At 43.4% G+C, this 20,605-nt stretch overlaps 1 protein-coding gene across 1 annotated transcript in view; it reads right to left on the bottom strand.

Moving 5' to 3' along the window:
• itga5 (integrin, alpha 5 (fibronectin receptor, alpha polypeptide)) overlaps positions 1-20,605 on the bottom strand; it is a 37,711-nt gene that overhangs the window by 5,757 nt on the left and 11,349 nt on the right. Inside the window, exons 3-26 of the mRNA XM_061057915.1 lie at positions 15,209-15,309; positions 14,564-14,687; positions 14,277-14,338; positions 13,886-13,931; positions 13,668-13,793; positions 13,516-13,560; positions 13,238-13,281; positions 12,954-13,010; positions 12,311-12,363; positions 11,931-12,139; positions 11,219-11,410; positions 11,083-11,128; positions 10,755-10,868; positions 9,381-9,436; positions 8,811-8,968; positions 8,471-8,608; positions 5,812-5,879; positions 3,360-3,510; positions 3,157-3,249; positions 1,858-1,937; positions 1,640-1,720; positions 1,446-1,551; positions 907-1,065; positions 182-289 (exon numbers count right to left, since the gene is read on the bottom strand). Coding sequence (XP_060913898.1) covers positions 182-289; positions 907-1,065; positions 1,446-1,551; positions 1,640-1,720; positions 1,858-1,937; positions 3,157-3,249; positions 3,360-3,510; positions 5,812-5,879; positions 8,471-8,608; positions 8,811-8,968; positions 9,381-9,436; positions 10,755-10,868; positions 11,083-11,128; positions 11,219-11,410; positions 11,931-12,139; positions 12,311-12,363; positions 12,954-13,010; positions 13,238-13,281; positions 13,516-13,560; positions 13,668-13,793; positions 13,886-13,931; positions 14,277-14,338; positions 14,564-14,687; positions 15,209-15,309 — 2,417 coding nt within the window. The remainder of the gene's footprint in view (positions 1-181; positions 290-906; positions 1,066-1,445; positions 1,552-1,639; positions 1,721-1,857; positions 1,938-3,156; positions 3,250-3,359; positions 3,511-5,811; positions 5,880-8,470; positions 8,609-8,810; positions 8,969-9,380; positions 9,437-10,754; positions 10,869-11,082; positions 11,129-11,218; positions 11,411-11,930; positions 12,140-12,310; positions 12,364-12,953; positions 13,011-13,237; positions 13,282-13,515; positions 13,561-13,667; positions 13,794-13,885; positions 13,932-14,276; positions 14,339-14,563; positions 14,688-15,208; positions 15,310-20,605) is intronic.

The following is a 20,605-nucleotide window of genomic DNA, read 5'->3' as shown; positions in this document are numbered from 1 at the left end:
TCTGTTGCTTCTGCACTGATCTGTGTACAATGACGCAGGTAAAGAAACAAGAGCGCACTGATTCAATTGACAAAATATGTGACAACTTTTGGTCTTCCTGGGAGAGTACTGAATCATTGACTTTTAATGGTCAGCCCTTGTATTTGAATATTGAATTTCCCTTTTTTTTTAAGCGACTCACCAAGTTCGTCAAATGAGCAAGTTGATTTCTGTTGACATCTCTCCTCTCGACTCGGTGATCGTGAGCCTTTAGCGCGAGGATCGGTGCTTCTGTGGATGTGCGCTGGAGCTAAGGGAGGAGAGAACACAGACACACACACACACACACACACACACACACACAAACTATTAGGATTACAGAGAAAGTGACCTCAGCAGGCAGAAGAGCACACCACCCTTTCTGTCAATATGAGAGAGCTTATGTTAGCATGACCTTGAGGCTTTTTGTCATTAATCAAAAGCATGTGAGCTCAACTCCACATGGATTCTCTTGGAAACAAACAGTACTTAGCAATTCACCAGGGGGAAAAAAAAACCCATTAGATTACTGCTAAGATGGATGACCACCAACAGCCCTGCACAACATATGTCAAGTAAACACAAACAAATGCACCAAATGCTTCCCCACAAAATCCCAAAGCTACAGCTTGTGTGTGTGTGTGTGTGTTGCTGTCTGACGTGGTTCATCACGCTCTGCTGGGCAAAGGGAAGAGCTGCAACTTCAAAGGTGTGGTGGGGCAAGTGTCCTGGGTGGGGCTGAGAAGCCGGGAGGAGGAAGGTGGGTGTGGAGCAACCAGCAGAGAGCCAACTGTTAATCATACATCTAACTGGGAATCAGTGGGGGGGGGGGGACGTTTGCCTCACATGAACCAGAGAGGTGTGTGTTTTTATTGCGAGACGACTCACTTTGAGGTGTAGGTAGTTCATGTGTTTGTCGGCCGTGCAGTTGATGGGGCCTTCTGTGGAGAACTCCAGAGGGTAAAGGATGGTCTGGCCCTGCACACTGAGGGGGCAGCGGAGTTCGAGGTGGGTGTGGCTGATCCGACTGGGCCCGTTGTTCACAAGCTGGAAGAAGGAAATGAAAGTTAAGTCTGTGAATTATAAGTGCAGCTTGATTGCGCTCATATTTTACTTGTAGCTCGGAGGGGGTAACATATCTTTCCCATCCTGAAACAGAAATAATTTCCCTTTTAAAAGGTATGATTATTTATGTCTGTCTGTTTTATAACCAGTTAAAAACTTCTCACAGTACGTTTTAGTAAAGCGCTGTTCATTCTCACACAGAAGAAAAAGTGAATTTTCAAGAAAGAAAATAAATCCCAACGCCTTATCTTAATGTGTTTTCTTAAGTTTTTCTTTTCTGCAGATTTAGGAACTCGACTTGCTTTATTCCTCTCAGCCACACTGAGTCTGCCTGGCTACAGCTAAGAAATACAGCTGATTACCTCATAGATGTGTTCCACTGCAGGCCCGACGTCCTGCTCCACCTCTTGGGTTTTGGTCACTTTCCAGTTGGCCGGCGGGAAGAAGACCTTATCTGGTCGAGACACGCTTTAAAGAGAGAAGAGAGGCGGTGAGAACTCGAGGCTTAATGAAATTCCAAAAAGATCAAATGAGTTAGTCTTAACACTCAACTCACCCTTGAAGAATGACATCAGCCTGAACAACCACCTCCAGCTTGTAGGGGACAGCCTCGCTGTGGGAATTGTTCTCATTTTTGCTGTTGAAACAAAGAGAAGAAGAAAAAGATTTGATTAGCTGACACTGGAATCACTCCAGGCGTCAAAGTCTGTGCATCTGACGCCGAATCAAAAGATCCCTTTGGCCTCTCTGTTATATGTTCACATCAAGTTGTACCTGCGAATCTGCAGCTCAAACTGGACAGTTTTGTGCGAGTCCTTCAGCCGCGGCACCGTGAAACGCAGACCCGCCCACATCTGCAAAGAGATCCAGCACATTAATCATCATCATCTTTAAATAAGGGAGGGTAGATCACAGAATATAACATTTTCCATTTACCTCATTCTGGATAGCCAGATTTATCTCCATAAGGAAAGGACTGGCTGAAATGATTCAAGACTAAGGGGGAAAAAATCTCTGGGTTGTCTCCATTTCTTTAAAACAATTATAATTGTCTTTGGCAGATTCGAGCTTAGATTGTATCCTCGTTCCAAATTCAATATGGTGTTGGGAAACTTGTTTAAAACGTTTCTCAAACTTAATGATAGCACACATGAGGGACAAAAAAACATCTTGAAACCAATAAGCAGCACCTTTCAACGACACAGCCGGTGGGAGCTAACTTATCAGGGCTTTTGGTGTGATCAGCAGTTAGCGATAAAGGCTCAGACTTCCTTTTCTATGTGTTGCCATAGTTACCATTTCGACTGGCAACTTCAGAAGTGAGGAAGTGATTTGTGTTGAGGAACACAATCTTGTGTTATCTATTTGCACACAGATATCCGTTTATAGACATGAATTAGATGGGACTGAAATTATAAACAAGAAATATAAAGGAAAGACTATTTTTATATATCTAAACTAAAACTATAGAATGACTCTATGAGGTTACTTTGTCTTAAAAAATGCTCTCAGGCTTTCCTCATAATCACATAATTTACAAGGTATGTTATGTTGTTGGGTGTGTCAGTCTGGGAACTCTTTGCCAGCAGACGCGAGCTTCCTGTCATTACCTTTAAATTAATAATGCTACAATCTGATAATCCTACACAAGATTTTACACAAGAACACGGGAGCTGATTCTTCAGGAACACAAAGTTTGAACATTGAACAGTCTAGTCATCTCTTCCAGTTAACACATACTTGATGGTTTTCCTCCACAGACCTATTAAAAGCGTGCCAGCTTGTGACTCCATCATTAAAAAGGGGAACTCTACCCAGCAGGGAGCTGAGGGCACAGATGGAGTCTGTGCTTCCTGTCACAACATTTCCTGACACATTCTGACTTTTCCTGTGCTGTTCACACTCAACCTCTGGATAACATGCAACTTTTTTTCCTTTAAAGAGCAGGAAATTATGATGGTGTGTCAACGTTTTAGCCCTTTCAGTAATGTGTGGTTTCAGTAATGTGTCCTCTCAAATATCAGACATCAAGCTTGACGGGGAAAAAATGATTAGAAACTGTGTTATTCTTACATCGGTACCAGGCTTCATGGGGTTGCCCAAATCACAGCTGAGGTATCGGGTCTGGTTTTCCGTCTCATAACTGCAGGTCAGCTGGGTCAGGCTCTGAGAAAAATGAGGACACATCGATCAAATCACAGCAAAAAAAAAAAAAAATGATGATGGTAAATAAGTTGCTGGGAGTTGTAGTGTTTTCCTGGATTTACGTTTCTCACCTCATTATTTCGGGCGATACCGCTGTAGTCAGCTTCAGGAGGGAGGACCACATACAGCTCTGCCTCGTACGCCCCTCCCTCACCCTCATTCCTGTAGTTGAAAGTCAAGGTCAGCGAGTTGTCATCACCCAGGTAGACTTCCTTCCTGTTCCTAAGGGGCAGAAAAAAACAACAGAAATGTATTATTAAGGTCAATGGGGGGCTTAAATGGTGTCAGGACTCCTTAAACAAATAAAGATGGCCGAAGTTGTGTTACGATGTTTGATAAACAATGACAGACTTTGTTTGTTTTTGCTGACAGAGGAGTGGGCATTAAATCCTTGTTGCTTGAATGAAACCAATAACATTTCAGGCTTCTATTTTCTTAAGTGCCCAACTACAGAAAAAAAACATCGCCAAGATTTATCTAACTAAGCCCCCCTCCTATTAAACCAAAACTTTTCCGATGTGGTAATAAAGTCTTACATGCTGTAAAACAGAGTGTAGGAGTGTTAAACGCCTCCCCCTTTCTTGCCTTCTCTCCCTCTTTAACTCCCTCTCACTCTCTCTGCAGCTATAAGAACAATGAGAAATTCCATATGGAGGGCCACACAGACGCTTTTAATTAGAGCCCCCTCTTATAAAGTCGAGGAAGGGAGAGAGGGAAGATTTCTGAAGCCGAGTCTGAGCGTAAATAATCGTCTGATTCAAACTGGCGTAGCGCTTCTCAAACCAAACAAAGGCTCAAAACTGAAAACGCCACAAAACCTTTAAGCTCCACTGAGGGATATTTTTGTCGTTCAGTTTATTAGCTTTGGCAGTGCAAAAAAAAAAGAAGCAACATTAAGTATATTCACACCACAGCCATCTCATACTGATGTCATGCTCAGGTTGGGAAGCTCAAACACTGTTATTCTGTTGTCGGCTGCTGTTATTGTGTCCCAGGTTAAAAGTTGTAAACTTATTTTATTCAACCATTTCCCAAATGGGCGAAAGTCAACTGTGACATTGATAATGAAAACCTGAAGGGACTTTGGTCCATGTTACAATAAAGAGCAACATTGGTGGTCAGACAACACAAACATTTCTGTCAGCAGTCACCAACTTTTTGGGCTAACATAACGTTTCATCATGCTACACAAAAGTAGGAGCATTACTGCTAGCTACTGCAGGGCTAATGTGTTAGCTTAAGAATTCTAACAATTAACATTGCCAAAAAAGCGAGATGAAAGGAAAGTGTAGGCTATATCGTCGCTAACATTACTATTAGCTAGAATTGGCCGCTAACAATATTGTTCTGTGTAACACTATGAATGTGAAATGAACGCAAGGAAGTAGTTGAGTGCTAAAGTTAGCAGCTGTCATCCATTCTACACTGTAGCTAACACTACAACGTGATTGTGTTGAACGAAGGATAGGTACATAACCATTAGCTACTGCAGGGCTACTGTGTTAGCTTGTTCACTAGTTTGATAACAATTACCAAAAAGCTAGGAGTGAAGTCTTGGAGTGAACATTTTTATTATTGTTTTGTGTATCGATTGAAAATGTAAGAAAATAATTAAAGTGCTAAAGTTAGCTTTTTTCGAGTGGAAGCTTATGGGTTATCAAAAAATAGTTGTACTTTGACATAAGGGCAAATTAGAACAGAACAGTACAACATTATTCTTTTGAACGCCATTTCCCTTATAGCCCAAGGGTGACATTAGCAGTGGTTGTGTGTGCAAATATGGTCAATAGCCAATTGATTTATCTGTTTTCCCCCCACTGAATAATGACCATTCAGTCAATACCAAACTACTTAGGCACTAGAGAAAGAGCAAAAACACCAAGCAATTATTCTGATTTCAGTAATGACAGCTTCTGTGGCGCAGTTTCTTGAGTTGCAGTAGCACGTTGCTAACACACACCCTGAGCCAGTTGTACCATATGCTATGGATCAGCCATACATTGAGAAAAGATGGAGGCAGATGGTAGATAAATATAGGAATGTGAGATCAAAATGACAGAGGAGAGAAGGGAGTATCAGGGAGGCTGTTATTTTTGAGAAAAATGCTTGCAGATTTCTCGAATCAAAGTGTGGCGAGCTCCTGACGGCTGCAGACATAGGCGAGGTTGGGACTCTTTCCAAGCTGCTCCCTTTCATCTCGCCTGTCTTTTACCCTTAACTTGTTTGTTGCAGCACCTGTAGAGCAGAGCGGCTTCCTGTTTTCAGAGGATGGTATATCCCTGCTCTACTGTAACACTGAGGCCATTAACAGCCCCCCTCTGGTATGCTAAGCTAAACAAAGCAGTGGAACAACAAAAACAGCTGTATTTACAATATATCACTCAAATCCAAGGCCCCACTCCTATTGTGAAGGTGAAGAGTTCGGTGTCTATGACCCTGCTCACTGTTCACACTCTGATATATTTCCTGAATTTGACATGCTTCGGGGTTTTTAGAGAAATATAAGGAAATGAACAGACTCACCCGTGCACTGCCAGCTTCAAGTCAGGAACACAGATGTTGTCTTCTCCGCAGTCCAGCAGAATCTGAGTCTGAAAGATGCACATAGGGGATGATAAAAAAAAAACTTTAAAAGAGGCTGCAGAGAGTAATGACCCAGCAGTAAAAACACACTACTTTACATGTGAAGAGAATTAGGCACAGGAAATAAATAACATGTATTTTTTTAAAAGGAGACAACAGGATGAGTGTAGCAAGATGCAACATGTGGTATGAGTAATACATTCCAACTCTTCCTCTCGACCACCTCCAAACACACACACACACACACACACACACCTGCACTGCAGTCCCTTTGAACGACAAGACATCAACGCTGCCCATCAGACAGTCAAAAACAATGTTGTGCCTCAGAGGGACGATGACTGACTCAGTGAGGTCATAACAGGCACACACACACACACACACACACACACACACACACACACACACACACACACACACACACACACACACACACACACACACACACACACACACACACACACACACACACACACACACACACACACACACACACACTCCCCTAAACCAGCTGTCCCCAGAAAACACACACACCCACACACATGCTTTCTGTTTGTGGCGTTAAGGGGTAGGAAATGATGAGCGGTGGAAGAGTCCGGCGCAAGAGAGAGAGAGAGCGCCGGAGGAGATACTGCTGTGGAGCTGAGCACAAAGCTGCACGCTCCGCTGCTCTCGCCAGCGTCCCACATCACAGCGCTAAGTGGAGAACCGCACTTTCACCACACGCTGCGCCACCCTGCCAACCACAGCAGTATATGATCATATGGAGAGGGGAGGGGCCTGTAGCCTGAAGGAACATACTGAGACATAGGATCTGTACGTTGACCTGAAAGGCAGAAACGAGGGTTTCGAGATTACAGTGGAGGGAAAGACAACAAAGGAGCAGAAACACGGCTGGGTAAGTGGATAACCGCCGAGCGTGTGGCAGGGAAAGCCCTGCGGCTCGCTAAATTGCATCCCGCTGCGACTCTGACAGTGCGATGATGCTCCTGACGATGAGGATAATAAATAGAAATGGAAGAGGTAGATTAGAGAGAGCCAACTGCCCACCCTAGTCATTACACCATGCATGAGGCTCTAATTATGGACACTATGGTAAGCAACATGCTAAGTTGGATCTGTACATCTGCGCAGGGAAACAACAACACCAACAACAACAACATCGTCCTCCTCATGTGCCATAATGAGGGCGAGCAGTGGAATCAAAACGCTCACTTGGCGAGATGAGCTGAGGTCGTTACTCAAATTGACGCTCATGTGTTCAGATGTTTTTTATTTTCAGAACAATGAGGGTATTTATGCACAACTTCATCAATTTCCAAGCTTCCTCAAGGTGACAACAGTTGCTTTAGCACAAACAGACGCCGATCTGAGAATTATGACACTAAATAGATCCATCATTGTGCCATAACTCCTTATAGACACATGTGGAATATGTTAAAGAGGAGAATAGAGTTCAACTTTCCTGAGCAAATCAACCCTCTTTAATTCTCACCCCAGCTTAAAGAGAGTAAGAGTTTGGCAGAGACGTATGAAATGTTACAAGGCCTGCCACACATTCTCCAAGACATATGTGGAAATCAATAGGGCATCATGTGTCTGATCAAGGCCATGGCTGTGGTATTAAAGTCACCCTGCACTGTGTTTACGCACTGTTTCATTCACACGCTCCAAAGAAAGATTAATGAAATATGTTGGCAGGCCCTCACTCCCCTTTTTACTCACACATAAACACAGATCACACTTGGCTAAAAAGGGCTTTTTTTCAGGTTTAACGTCAATATTTTAGCCCAGGCTTCTCTCAAGGTCTCAGCTCAGCAAAAGACCACATCTGTTGGAGGCCTGGCTGCTTTCATATCGAGGAAAAGCATCAATGACAGGGTTTGTTCTGGCCCAACAGGGAAAAAGATAGAAACACACCGGGACAGAGAGAGAGAGAGGGAGAGAGAGAGAGAGAGAGAGAGAGAGAGGAGGGGATACGATTACGATGATTGCTGATTCTTCAAATACGCCTGATGCTGCATTCACATATGGTGCGTGCTGTGCCACAGCTGAGAGGATGCCACATGTCGAGCAAAATCAACTCACCGCCTGAAGGAAAGCGGCAGAATGCCGAGAGATTTCAAACAGATGGGCTGTGCCCCGCCTTGAAAAATCTACCAACTTTCTGTGTCTGAATCTCATGGAAAGAAAAGCTCACCTGTGTGCTGTTATGCACGCAAACAGACTGAGAGCAATGCCTGCTGGGAAAGGGTTTTCACTCCACTGTGCATATGCCTCACATTTTCTTTTTGACAACAGCTTTCCAGACATCCTGGACCTTCTCCCAGCAGAGTAGTTAAGAAGCTACACTAAAAAGGAACAGATTCAGTCTTTCATCGAGGACAAGAGGAAAACAGGGAGAAGTTGGCCGGTGCTACAGGGAATGATGTCGATTTTCTTATCATCAGTCCAGAGAGAATGAGTCTGAACCATCTTAGAACCATATGTGCAGTTTCAGGGAGCTTATATTGATGTTGGATTCACTGAAGATCACTCCAGGCTTGGTTAACTCTGCTGAAAAGAAGATTTTGGGGAAGAAGAGTGAACATCAAAGTACCTTCTGCTCGATCACATTGGTGGTCTGATAGTTGAGGATAGGCCGCAGGCCTTGGGAGTCCGCTGCTGCCGACGGATCCAAGCTGAAGTTCAAGGCCACGAAAATGGAGGAGAGCTTATCCCTGAAGTCTTTCTCTTCCTGCAGTTAGGAAAACATATACCAAAGTTTGTTCTGGTGTTAAAAAGTGAGAGTGTGTTGCAAGAATGACCAAGAATTGATCGTTTTTGACAGAATACAACGTTAGCTGCTTTGATTTTTAGATTTTTGACTGCTCGATGACTTCAATGACAAGGAAAATCATCTTCACCGTCATCTTTTACTGGTATGAAATATTGCTTACCCTTAGGTAGATCTTGGTGTGGTTGCACGTACGCTCGCCGCGCCTCACCGTCACAGTTTTCTGCTGTAACGGCTGCTGTGAATCCAAAAACAAAGCCCTCTTCACCGCCCCTTTCTGCTTGTGCTTGTGGCTATCGAGCAGCACCTCCACCTGGAAATCTGCAACACGTACCAAACACACGCACAAATGAGTATTCACAGAGTCTTGAGTCACCTAATGACAGGGTTAAGAACGACTGCCATAAATACCAAGACGCTCACACAATGTAGTCCATGCGACGTAAAGTTAATGGCACGAGGAACGCTTGTATATAAAGGATGAAGTGATTAAAGATAATAAACATGGGTTGATTCAGAAGGGGACTGAGCGCTGAAGAGGTTTTCGAAGCTGATAAATGAAGATGTTTGGCATACTGTGCTCGTCTTTCTGTGACAACACAGACAGAAAAGCTTCATCACCTGCCAAAACACTTTAACCTAGAGACTATTATGGATTGAAAACATTACCATTGGTGGCTTTTTGACAGTTTCCGCTCTTGTAATAAAGTGCAGATGAGAAAAGTTGGCTCACCCAGGATGTCTGGAAGGTGCTTCCCATCTGCAGATATGCAGAAACTCAGGTTGACGCTGTTTTGAAGAAGAAAAAAAAAAGGACAAGGAGATAATGAGGGCCGCATGTTCATTCATGGAATTGAATCTGTGCAAATATCGAGTTCACACAAGACACCTTAAATGCCCTCGCTTGTTCTCCAATTTTCTCTCACCGCCCACTTTGCTTGTGTCCTTACATGGTCCACATGTTCACAGGGCACCAGGCGTAATGGGAAAACATTGAATAATATGAAAGAAATGTTTTTGGAGGCATCCTGGCATCTGACCGCTTTCCGGGCTGATAAATCGCCGCGTCTCCGTTTCCCACCCTCTGCCACCCCCCCCCCCACACACAAAGGCATAGCAGAGTTAAGAAGGGTGAAATTGGGCCAACGACTCGAGTTTCAGTGCTGACCAGTCAATGGCTGACTATATAAGCCTGCAGCTCTCTCCCATGACATCAGCTGCACAACATGCCGCTGCTGTCCAATAGTCTGCAACCCCCCAAAAAAACCCCAATCCTTTACAAGTAAACCCACACAAGGTAAACCGAGGGGACAGTCAAGGAAGTGAGAAGAGAAAAAAGGAAGGAAAAGGAGAGAAGGGCTGAAAAATGAGACAGAAAGACGCACAGGCTACAAGGACTTCTATGGAGTAGCAATAACTTTATATGTTCACTCTTGTGTCTGCACGGATTTCTGCGCACGCTCGCAGGAGTCTACGTGTCCTGATGTTTCCCAGCTGTGCTCCACCACTAAACAATATCTCATTCAAAGCAACAGCAGAAAAACTTTCAGGCCCTACCCTCCCTCCCATTATCCCTTGTGCTCTCCTTTTCACCCCCACCAAAAAACTCCTCATCGCCAGGCAACGTAGTATAATCAAGACACATGTGTATACAAGAGTTTCCTTTATGGATCAGGATCTGGAAAGGGGGGGGGAAGCAGACACATGAGTGCAGTGTCAACCATGTCGAGCAGCGAGCAACCGTCTGTTTCCTCTCCCCTTTTCTGGAACTGAACACTGTGCACATTTGGAGGAGGCCATAAGGGGCTAACAATGCTGCTATTCAGCATGTTATTTCAATGCTGCACTACAGAAACTGTGTGATATGGAGACATTTTGAAAATAGGTCAGATAAGAGCAGCCCCACGGTACGTTATTAATACCGTGACTGCTGATGGAGAGGATATTTCTTATCGGAACTTCCTGCAGGATTGGATTGTTTATGCATGTGAGGGGAAATTGGGAAGCCCATCTTTCTGGAGATAGGTCAAACAAATACCAACAGAGCAGAAATGAAGCCTTAGCCACAGGATGCTGAGTGTTGCTACTGGACAAGCTGAACACTCACCAGGAAACGGGAACGCTGTTGTTTCCATTGGAGATCATGCAGTTCTTCTCCTCAGGGTTGATCATAGTGGGGTGAACTGTCAGAGTGGCACTGGTGTTTACAATTGGTCGCGATCTGTGGGTCACAAAGAGGATGTAGAAGAAAGACACTGAGTTAGCCATGTCGCTAAATGCAAGTTTAAGTTTCATATTTAGTGAAAACTCAAGTGGGCCTTAGATTTTCTCATTAATAATTCATATAAGCATACAGTATTTTTTACATCATCAACTACAAATTTAAACAAACAGACTACAGGATAACATGAAGTGTATGATTCAAAACAACAAACCTGTAGAGAACTGCCTTATTAACACCAAACGCACCAACGATGAGATCTGGGGAACAAAGACAGAGATTATTAAAACATTCAAAAGGATTCTTTTGAAAGTTATTAAGTGTCTTTGCACACTTCAAACCTCGCTCACCTGGGTATCCATTCATGTCCAGGTCCTTATCACCTCTGAGAGCAAATCCAAAGCTGGCAGGGAAAGTCCCAGCGGCCCACTGGCCAGCGATCACCTGAGACGGATTTTCCCTGAGACCTCCTGAGTATCCGTTATAGATGTAGACCAGTCCCTGCCGATCCTCACCTCCAAACGGAGCGCTGATTGCCACATCTGCCAAAGGATAGAAGCCAGGAAAAGTTTTAGAGTCGTATTAAATAAGCCCTCAAAAAAGTGAACGCACCAGCTAATCCTATGTTCTAAATAACACGAGTCCACAGCCAGTAAAGGCACAGCGGGGATTCAAGCTAAATACTAATGTTTGCTAATAAGCAGTAAACACAAGAGTACATCTGAGGCTAATTATGTCATTACTTCAGCTAGTATGTGGTCATAAACCAATGTTTTAGCAAATGAATAAAGGGCTAGCTGTAATTAAAATAAAGAAAAAAACATTAGGCTCTTTCCTTTTGGTAGTTTCATGTTTACTAAGGAAGACTGTAAGCATTTAGAATCATACTCTCAAAAGTAACTTAAAATGTACTTATTATTTAGATCAACTTTATTTGTTTTTGCCCAAATTAGCCAATTTGTTACTTATGTGCACTTCAAAAAATCACTATGTAAACGTTTAGTTTTAAAACGATATACTTCATTGAAAATGACACCAGTCCTACTACTCCCTCATTCTTACCGTTGAAACCATCCTGGTTCAGATCTCCCAACGGGGCAATGGTGCTGCCAAATCTCCCAAAGACCTGCGTGCCTGTCAGGTGAGGTAGGAGGAGTGTCAGGTTCAGGAGGCCTTGCTGAAGGTAAACATAGACCCGGCCCATTTCTTCCAGACGCCCATCAGAGCCTCGGACCATGAACATCGGTGCTCCCACCAGCAGATCAGCCATCCTGCAGACAAGTAAAGTTAAGTCACACAAAGTCATTTAAGCTCAGACAAAACGACGCCTTTAATGAGTTGTTGGTGGCATCCAATCTGGGTTCTGCCAACTTATTGTCTGGCTGCAAAAGTGAAAATGAGAGAGGGTGGGAAAAACCAACAAGAAAAAGTTTACTACTCACCCGTCACTGTTGATGTCAGTTGTTGCCACTGCATAGCCAAAATATGATCCCATCTGTAAACAGAAGTGTTTCCATGAATGTCAGAATCCATAAAAACCATCAAGAGTGCGCTTGTTCTCAAATTAAACCCAAGAAATCATTGGACTCCAAACTTCAAACTCGCTCTTAAAGAAAAACGAGAGTATTGAAGGAAACATGAAGGCTTGATGGGTTTTACAGGTTCAGCCCAGTTTCTTTACTCTTTCTGTTCCAGGTCGGTTCAATTTTCTGAATATTCTGCCATGAACTTTAATCTAAAAAGCACAAACTTTGCAGAAACAGTCTGAAATGCAGAGCATAAGCAAAAAATCACTTGTGATTTTATTTATTCAGCTGAATCCATCATCACTGTTTTTAACGAGCTTGGTGCTTTTCTATTCCCAGAACCATTTGCACAAATTGCGACTGCTCTTTCCCCTCAATAATTGAGCTTTACAGCAAACCACCAAGGAGACCAAAATCTAGTTAAGAAACTGCTGCAAAGGAAATTATTGTTGCTAACACTGACTCAACAAATTGATGAAAAGGCAAAGAAAATCCTGAGGAAGTGGAGCGTGAAGGAGCTTTTTTGTTGAGGGTTGGAGATAAGAGCTCTCAGACTTACCTGCTCGCCAGTGTAGTTAATCATGGTCTTCAGATCTGTACCGTTCAGGATAGACACCTGCAACACAGCAGCCACATATGGTGAACGTCTTTTTTATATGGACTCATATAAGCACAGACTCTGGTATGGAATTTGCTGCAAAAATAAATCCCACTGTGACAATAACACTCAGACTATTTTCTTTCTTTTTTCCTGTATCAGCCCCAAATCTTAACCCCAGGCGTTTTATTCTAAAAGCACCAAATTGAGAGCCAAAAAGGAGAGCGATGATTAAGCTTTCTTACCGAACCGTAAAGCTTGAGTCCTTTTGGAACGCCAGCCACAAAATCTGCAAGGGGCACAGAGAACATAGCAAAGATTTAGGAGGGAAATATCCAGATCTAACCCAGCAGGAGGATAAGAGAATTCCATTAGTGACTACTTTCCAGCTCAATAATCAGGTAAAATATTGTAGCTGACATCGATTAATGTTCACTTCAGCTGTAATATTTCTGTGTTCTCCCTTATGTGCGCCTCAATGAACATTGGCCATGACGGTACGTACTTTACTTTATTGACTTACCCTCCACCTGATCGCCACTAAATTCCCCAACAGCAACTGAGTAGCCTGTAGGCGAGAGTACAAATACAGTCTTAGCTTGCATGGAAGAAAATGAAAAAACAGATAAATCTTCAGTTTTCATAGAAGTGCCAAGCCGACGTTTGCTTCTTTACCTTGGTAGCTGTCGTCATGTTTAGCCTGGACCTGTTTGGTTTGGATCTGGTTCTCCACAGACTGCATGAAATAGCCTGGGTAGTATGCTTTGATGATGTCCTCCTTAGCTGCAGAGATAACCTGACCTAAAGTAGAACCAAAGAGGTATGAAGATCAACTTAAAAGGGTTTTTTTTGGGGTGGATTTCCAATGTAGTGGATTTGTTTGTCCACCATACCTTGCCAGTAGTAGCTGCCTGGTCCTCCTAATACCACTTTGCCATCCTGAAAGATAAAAACATTGGAATTACTACAATGAGAAAGAAAAAGATTGTCATTACATAAACAGTCCTTTATCAGAGAGTCGAATGTTGGAAAAAAGTTATTTATACCTTTACGTTTCTACTTTTCCTTTTCTTTTTGAATGACAAAAAAGGCCAATTAACTATTTCTTTATGTTTTTTATTACAATAGACTAAAACGTTGACTAGTTGGATCACTCTCAAAGTTATATATGACCAACTATGAATCTTTATACTTTTGTTATCCATTTCAATTTAAATAAAGTTTTTTAAGGAAATTATAATACCAAAACCTTATGGTGGTTCCCCAAAAGGAATATAGATTTACCGTTGTGAAGTCAGCACTGAATCCTCCCTGACAGTAGCCCTGTCCCATCGCATCACTGATCTCTGAAAACAGGAGTAGTGCATCATGAATTATTCAAAGTGATAACTATCCAGAACATCTTCAAGGCATAAAATCACATCAAGAAATAATACTCAGTACAAATCACAGGAAAAAACCTATCCCAACTCCATTACAGAGGAGTAGTGTCACATCAACACAAGCTATGTTTGTGATAATTGGTCAAAGCTCACATCACTAAAAGATTACAATACAGAGGTGACAGTTACCTGTTCGACAGGGAGCATACTCCACAAACTTTGTGAAATTATGCGCTGAGAGGTAGCATGTTCCTGTAGCGTCAGAGCGGGGGACATCCTTTTCCGTTCTCCAGGAGTAAAGGGGGGCGCATGCCTGGGGTAGATGGGAGGTGGAGAGAGAGAGAGAGAGAGATGGGGAGGGGAGGAGATGCGTTGATGCATGGTGTGAGCTTTGAGGTGGGAGATGTTTTTCCAGTTGCAACAACACCCCGGTGAACTCAGGAGGAGACCTGGGCTGAGGTCACCGGTACATCTGGAGCGGGGTAACCATGTAACTCAACCCAGGTCACAACCCCGACTATCAGACCAAACAAGAGGCTGCTAAACTTTGATGTCCCAGAGGGGGGCAGAAACATTTCTTTACAGTGGGTCGAGACAGAAGGTGAAAACTGTACCTGAATGATAACAGCTTAATGGACAGTAATCTGAAAGACAAATTTCTGACAAAGAAAATACACATTCCCCCTGACGTCTGACGAGGTAGCAAGTTTTTAACCACTTAAGAGACCAAGAGCCTGAGTCATAACAGAAGAGAGCACCAGTGGCGTGGTGCAAAGTGGAAACTCTAACCCTCTTTGTCATCTTCCCAAATCATCCCTGAGAGTGTTGCCTTACCAGAATTGTATCACCGTGTGATCGCACAGTGGCGCCGAACCATTGGTGGGACTTGAAATCGATCTTATGTTCTGTGTCATTAATCAAGACGGTGCGATCCCCTAGGAAGAAAACACAGAAAAATGACACTGAGCAACAGTAGTCTGACAAAAATAAAGCATTCCATCAGTTGGACATTGAATATCTGAACTCTTTCCAGACCCCTGTGAACATCTGGACAACTGGCGAATAGCAGACTCCAAGACTTTAGTTTCACCCTTTTTCATGGAAAGACAATCATATTAAGAAAATGAAAAATGGTGTTTGCTGCCAGGCCACTGGTCAGGACTAGACTTGTCCAGATACTGATCGGACTTCAATTCTGCATTAAATGCGGTATTTGGTAATGGTGAGTATGCCAGACAATGCAATGATCCAGTCTAATAACTAATCAGCCAAAAAGTGCTCAGTGTACAGGGTGTAATGTTATTCAAAGCTTATCTTTGTTTTTATCACAATAATATCAGAAGGGTAGTTGGTAGGTTTCAGAATTAGGATTAGTCAAAATTGGTATCTGAACATCTCTATCCAGGACATAAGAGAGCTCTCAGGTCTTCTGGGTTTGGACTGGGCTAACTTAGCTTAACCTCCCTGACCCCTTCACTCTGTTTGGCCACCTGGTCACTAACGCTGCTGATCTCCCACTTCAACGCTTTGACAGCAGCAGGTGACATGACAGATGGTCCGGGGAGTCAGGTTTTAAACACAACTTTATTGGAGGACAGATGTAACATCTGTGCTGCAGTGAAGATTGAAGTGCAAACAAATTGATTTGGCAAGCAAGTCACATCACCGCGATTGACTATCGCAGACACAGTGAGGGGACGTGAAATCAGTGTGAGATTACATCCGCAAGGAGAGTGCAAATGTGAGGTCAAAAAGCATCCAAAGCATATGTGAGACAACCAATCTGCCTTCATCTTCACAGTCCTTAGACTCTTTCCCCCTTTCGTCTGGGATGTGTAGAAAAAGTGTAGAGCCTCATTTCTACTATGGACTGATGGATACTGCCAAGATCACGACCTATGTGGATTTGAAGAAAGCAGGCTGTGTGTCAGGCCTCTCCGTCCACTCCTGTCCGCCCCTGGGCTTTCCTCCCCAGCCAACACGGCAGCCTGGAGCTGCTCTGTGTCTTTGTGGAAACAGCGAAGGGGCCGGGGTCCAACGAAAACATACACATTCTGGCCCAGTTTCCTCATAGCAACCTCACAGTCATCTCTGTTTAGGCACACACTCCTGTCTCCCTATTCTATGTTTTCATTTTCAATATTATCTCCATCTTGCCATTCATTTTTTCTTTCACTAGGCTTTTTATGTCTTTACAGATTTTGCTCTCCAGCTTTCACTTCACCCAAGACAGTAAGCAGAGAGATTATAGTTTTTAATAACCTGACTGTATTTCTGCTTAATCGCCATCACTGGGCTTTCCCTGCTTAAGTTATTTATTATGGGCTGACGGCACAAAGACCTTCCCCCCTCGGTGTGGTCAGAAGTCTATGTGTGAAAAGAAGTGCTTTAGCCATACAGGCAATAACATGACCGCCACTTCAAACGGATCTTTATGGGCTTGTTACTTTAACTAATCTGCCATAGCTGCATGGTGCTTTTCCTTTAAGCGTACGCCTTCTAAGTATTTTCATAACCGGGGGGGTCTTTGTTTAGATAAGGCCGATGTAAAGTCACCACAGAGGTAAGAGCTGAGCAGTGACTGTGTTAATTTGAGTCGTGTTACCACTGCAAGCGCAAGTAGCAGCAGAAAAGTCCTCTTGTAATCCATGTAGTATTACTATGATCCTCTCTCTCTACATCTGTATGCATTCATGAACCTTAAATGCAACTTGCACATGTGCACTCCTGCAAAAATTCTAGAAACGTTTGAGGACAGTCTGCCCCTGACATTTTCCAGAGATGCCCTTTAACACATATCCCTAACAGTGGGAGATTTACGTTTTCGGATGGGTCGGGCATTTATATCAATGCTGTGTGCACTTAAAAACGTGGAAAAGAGCAAAATGGCAAGCAGAATAGAGCATGAAGCAGCTTCATTATGTGCAAGAAGATCCAGTCGGTCTGGCACTGTTTAGGCCATGTTAATGTCTTCACCCTTGCCTACTTGCTCGCTGTGAATTTTCCCAAATAGCCCTGTGCCACTACTGCAAAGGGCTTGCTCACTGGTGGATTAATATTTGGTTATCTTCCATAGACTACCATCCGGGCCTGCTCGACAGGTGACCTTTTTTAAGTCAGGGAGGAAACACATCAGCATAACCGCCCAAAGAGGCTAAGCAAAGTTCTCACATGTTAGCATTAGTTCTCGCATTAGTTCTGTTCTGTGTCACTTTAATGGGCGATGAAAAGTTCTGTTTGTTGTCTGGGAGTTGAGTGAAACCGGCCAGCTCCAGCTGGAGTTACATGAAATGCTTTCAATGAAAAAAAAGGGAGATCCAGAGGGGAGATAGCCGGGGAACCCAGAGAAAGACCACCAAAAAAGAAAAGCATGTCATCCGACTGAAACCTCCTGGGACAGTTAGCCCTGATGTGACATGGTGCCCGGCTCGGTCTCTCTCCCGGGACCAGCAGAAGAGTGCAGGGAGCTTGAGTGCATTCATAGACTTGGTCTGCCTTTGAACTGTGTGTGAGAGGATGGCCATTAGTGAGGGTAGAGCCTCTCCTTGTGTGTGTGTGTGTATGTGTGTGTATTTGTGTGTCACTGTGGAAGACAAATGGCCAAATTCACTCATCACATCAGCCGTGATTCCTGTGGGAGTACCGACAGCAGGAGAGCAGAGGGGGACAGAGCGGAGGAACGGGGCTCTGGTTTCTCCCGCTTTCCTCCCTCCCCTCCCTCACCCCTGGCTTTCTCGCCCTGCCTCTCTTCCTCCCATCCTGTATGTGCCCCTCTGACACCCTCCCTACTGCCCTCGGTCCCATCTCTGATCCATAGAAAGGCTCTTATCTCAATGGAAGAGGAAGTGGATGGGAGGGGGCCTCGAGCCACTTTGACCCAATTAGTTAGGCTAATTAAGAGGGTCTGTGGCCTGTGGGTCAGAGCTCAAACACACCCAGAGACTGCGAGACCTATGACACCACTTTGTTATAGAAATATACCGGTAAGCAACAATCCAGAAGAAGATCAATTATAATTTAGCAGCACTCTTTTTCTCTAAGGCGAGACAGTGTCCTAAAAAGAGATACCTGAATGCCAAACACAGAAGCTGTCTATTTGACCCTTTAAATTATGATAATCTGGAAACCACCCTAGCAGCAGCGATAATTAATGAAGAAACATCTAAGAAGATGTTCAAAAGATAGCTTTGAAACTAAAAATAAAATATGTTTGTGATTTTATGATGTACAAAAATCATTAGCATGTGCTAAATGTTGCAAAAGAAGCATTTTTAAGGACCAAGTCTTTTTGTCAACTCCATTAAAAAAACGGTATTTATCCCACTGGAGGCAACTGGTTTGGTGTTAAAAATATGGAAAATGATTTCAAATCTATTAAGTAAAATGTTAAATAAACTATCAATGTGATTTTATACTTGATTAGCTGCAGGAAAAATATCATAGTTTGGGTTTATAAAAACATCCCTAATGTTGAATTGTGTCAACTATTTGACACTATTTGTCCCACATTGAAATTGACCTCTAATCACCTGGATGAAAGGCAGGGAAATTGTTTATCCATCAATCTACCACAACGGCCAAGCTGACTTTGGCTCTTCTTCTTTGGCTCTATATCACCTCGCTTTATCGCCACATCAGAATTATGAGCGAGAGGAGTCTAGAAATGAAGGTAGAGCGGTACCCTTGGACATATTCTGAAGCTTTGGGACCGTTGACAGGGCTGCAGTATTTGACGTCTTGGGAGTCAGAACATGCTGAACAGCCAGTATCATCATTGCATGTACATTTTTATTGCTCTGGTATTTACTATCAGGATTGGAAAGAAAAAGCTACAGTAAATGAATCACAGCAGTAAATGTCATCCACGCAACAGCTGTTTGGCATGGCGCACATTTGCATGCAGATGTCCGTGTTCCCCTCGTCAACAAGGAGATTCTGCCATGATCCAGATGTCAGAACCACCTCTGGCACTCAAATCAGCTCCTTCAAAGCCCCTTTAAAATATATGAAGGACGTTCTCTGACAACCCAGGGGACCAACCTTCACCGTAAGGCCTCGCTGCTTGCACATGACATCACTCGCTGTGGCCTCCAGCCAGCAACCCTGGATGTACAACACATTTTATGTTGCAAGAAAAACAGCGCAAAAATAGGGTACCAAGCAGCGGTGTCCAATAAAAGAATGTTGTTAAAGCAGGCTTGTGAAACACTCAGTGGAATATTTTTCCCTATTGTGCACGATGGACTGTAAATTTAAGTTGGCGCATAATGCTAAGCTTTGATTTCTAAGGAAAGGAGCCAAGAGTGCAGCAGGAACTGTCTCCTTATATGCGTAAAACATACTGTCAGCGTGTGTTTTTAGTGGATGTTCAATCTTAAAACTAGTCACAGCACAGGCTTTCTGCTTTCATTGTCCATTGCTTCCCCATGGCTCCATTATTCCAAACAGGCTGAGAGCTGCTCTGTCAACACACCGAAACATGAATCCATCATTAGACAATCTTACGCACTTCCTTTTGTTCTCGCAATCCACTCTGCCCAATTCTCAACTGGAGTGTTTTTGTCACGACCGGTGGTGTCTACTTCACCTGTCATACAAACAGCACATTTCTTTGTCTGATCTATTTGTTTATTGGTTGCTTATCTCCCTAAAGTTCCTGGGGCAAGGCATCACAAACACGACCTAAAGGAAGGGAGGAGAATCCTTTAAAAAAAAAAAAACTTCTTCAACACCCCATTATCCTTTTTTGGCCTCTAAAGAGAAGATACGAACAGGAAGAAAGGATCATGCGTCCAGGAAGTTCAGTGGAGTGGAATGAAGACGCCTGATCCAGACCTGCTGCTGACAAAAGGAGCAGAGAGGAAATGCTCTAGTGGCTTCAAAAGTGTCCAGAGATCAGCAAACCTCGGGTATTTTAAAAGGCTTTGAACTGGATCTCCACTTCAACATCCACAACCAGGTCATTGAATACTCAGTAGCTTTGTTAAGCCAAAGGTGATAATCACTGCTGTCCTCTTGGATATACATTACACCATGGCTTCTGCGACATCCATTTTAATGTCGCCTTATCTCCAGAGACTCACCCCTTTGTGAAAGTTCAAATTGGGAAGATTTCAGAGGCAGGCTTTACAGAAATGTTCTATAAATGTGTTCGAGTACATGTGTGAAAAGGACTTGATATTTGTCTTTGGTACTCAAATATCAGAACAACCAACGGATCTCTTAAAAGTC

This window comes from Labrus mixtus, chromosome 15 (genome assembly GCF_963584025.1).
Source record: "Labrus mixtus chromosome 15, fLabMix1.1, whole genome shotgun sequence".
In the NCBI taxonomy this organism is placed as follows: domain Eukaryota; kingdom Metazoa; phylum Chordata; class Actinopteri; order Labriformes; family Labridae; genus Labrus; species Labrus mixtus.
This window is presented reverse-complemented; position numbering and strand designations above follow the sequence as displayed.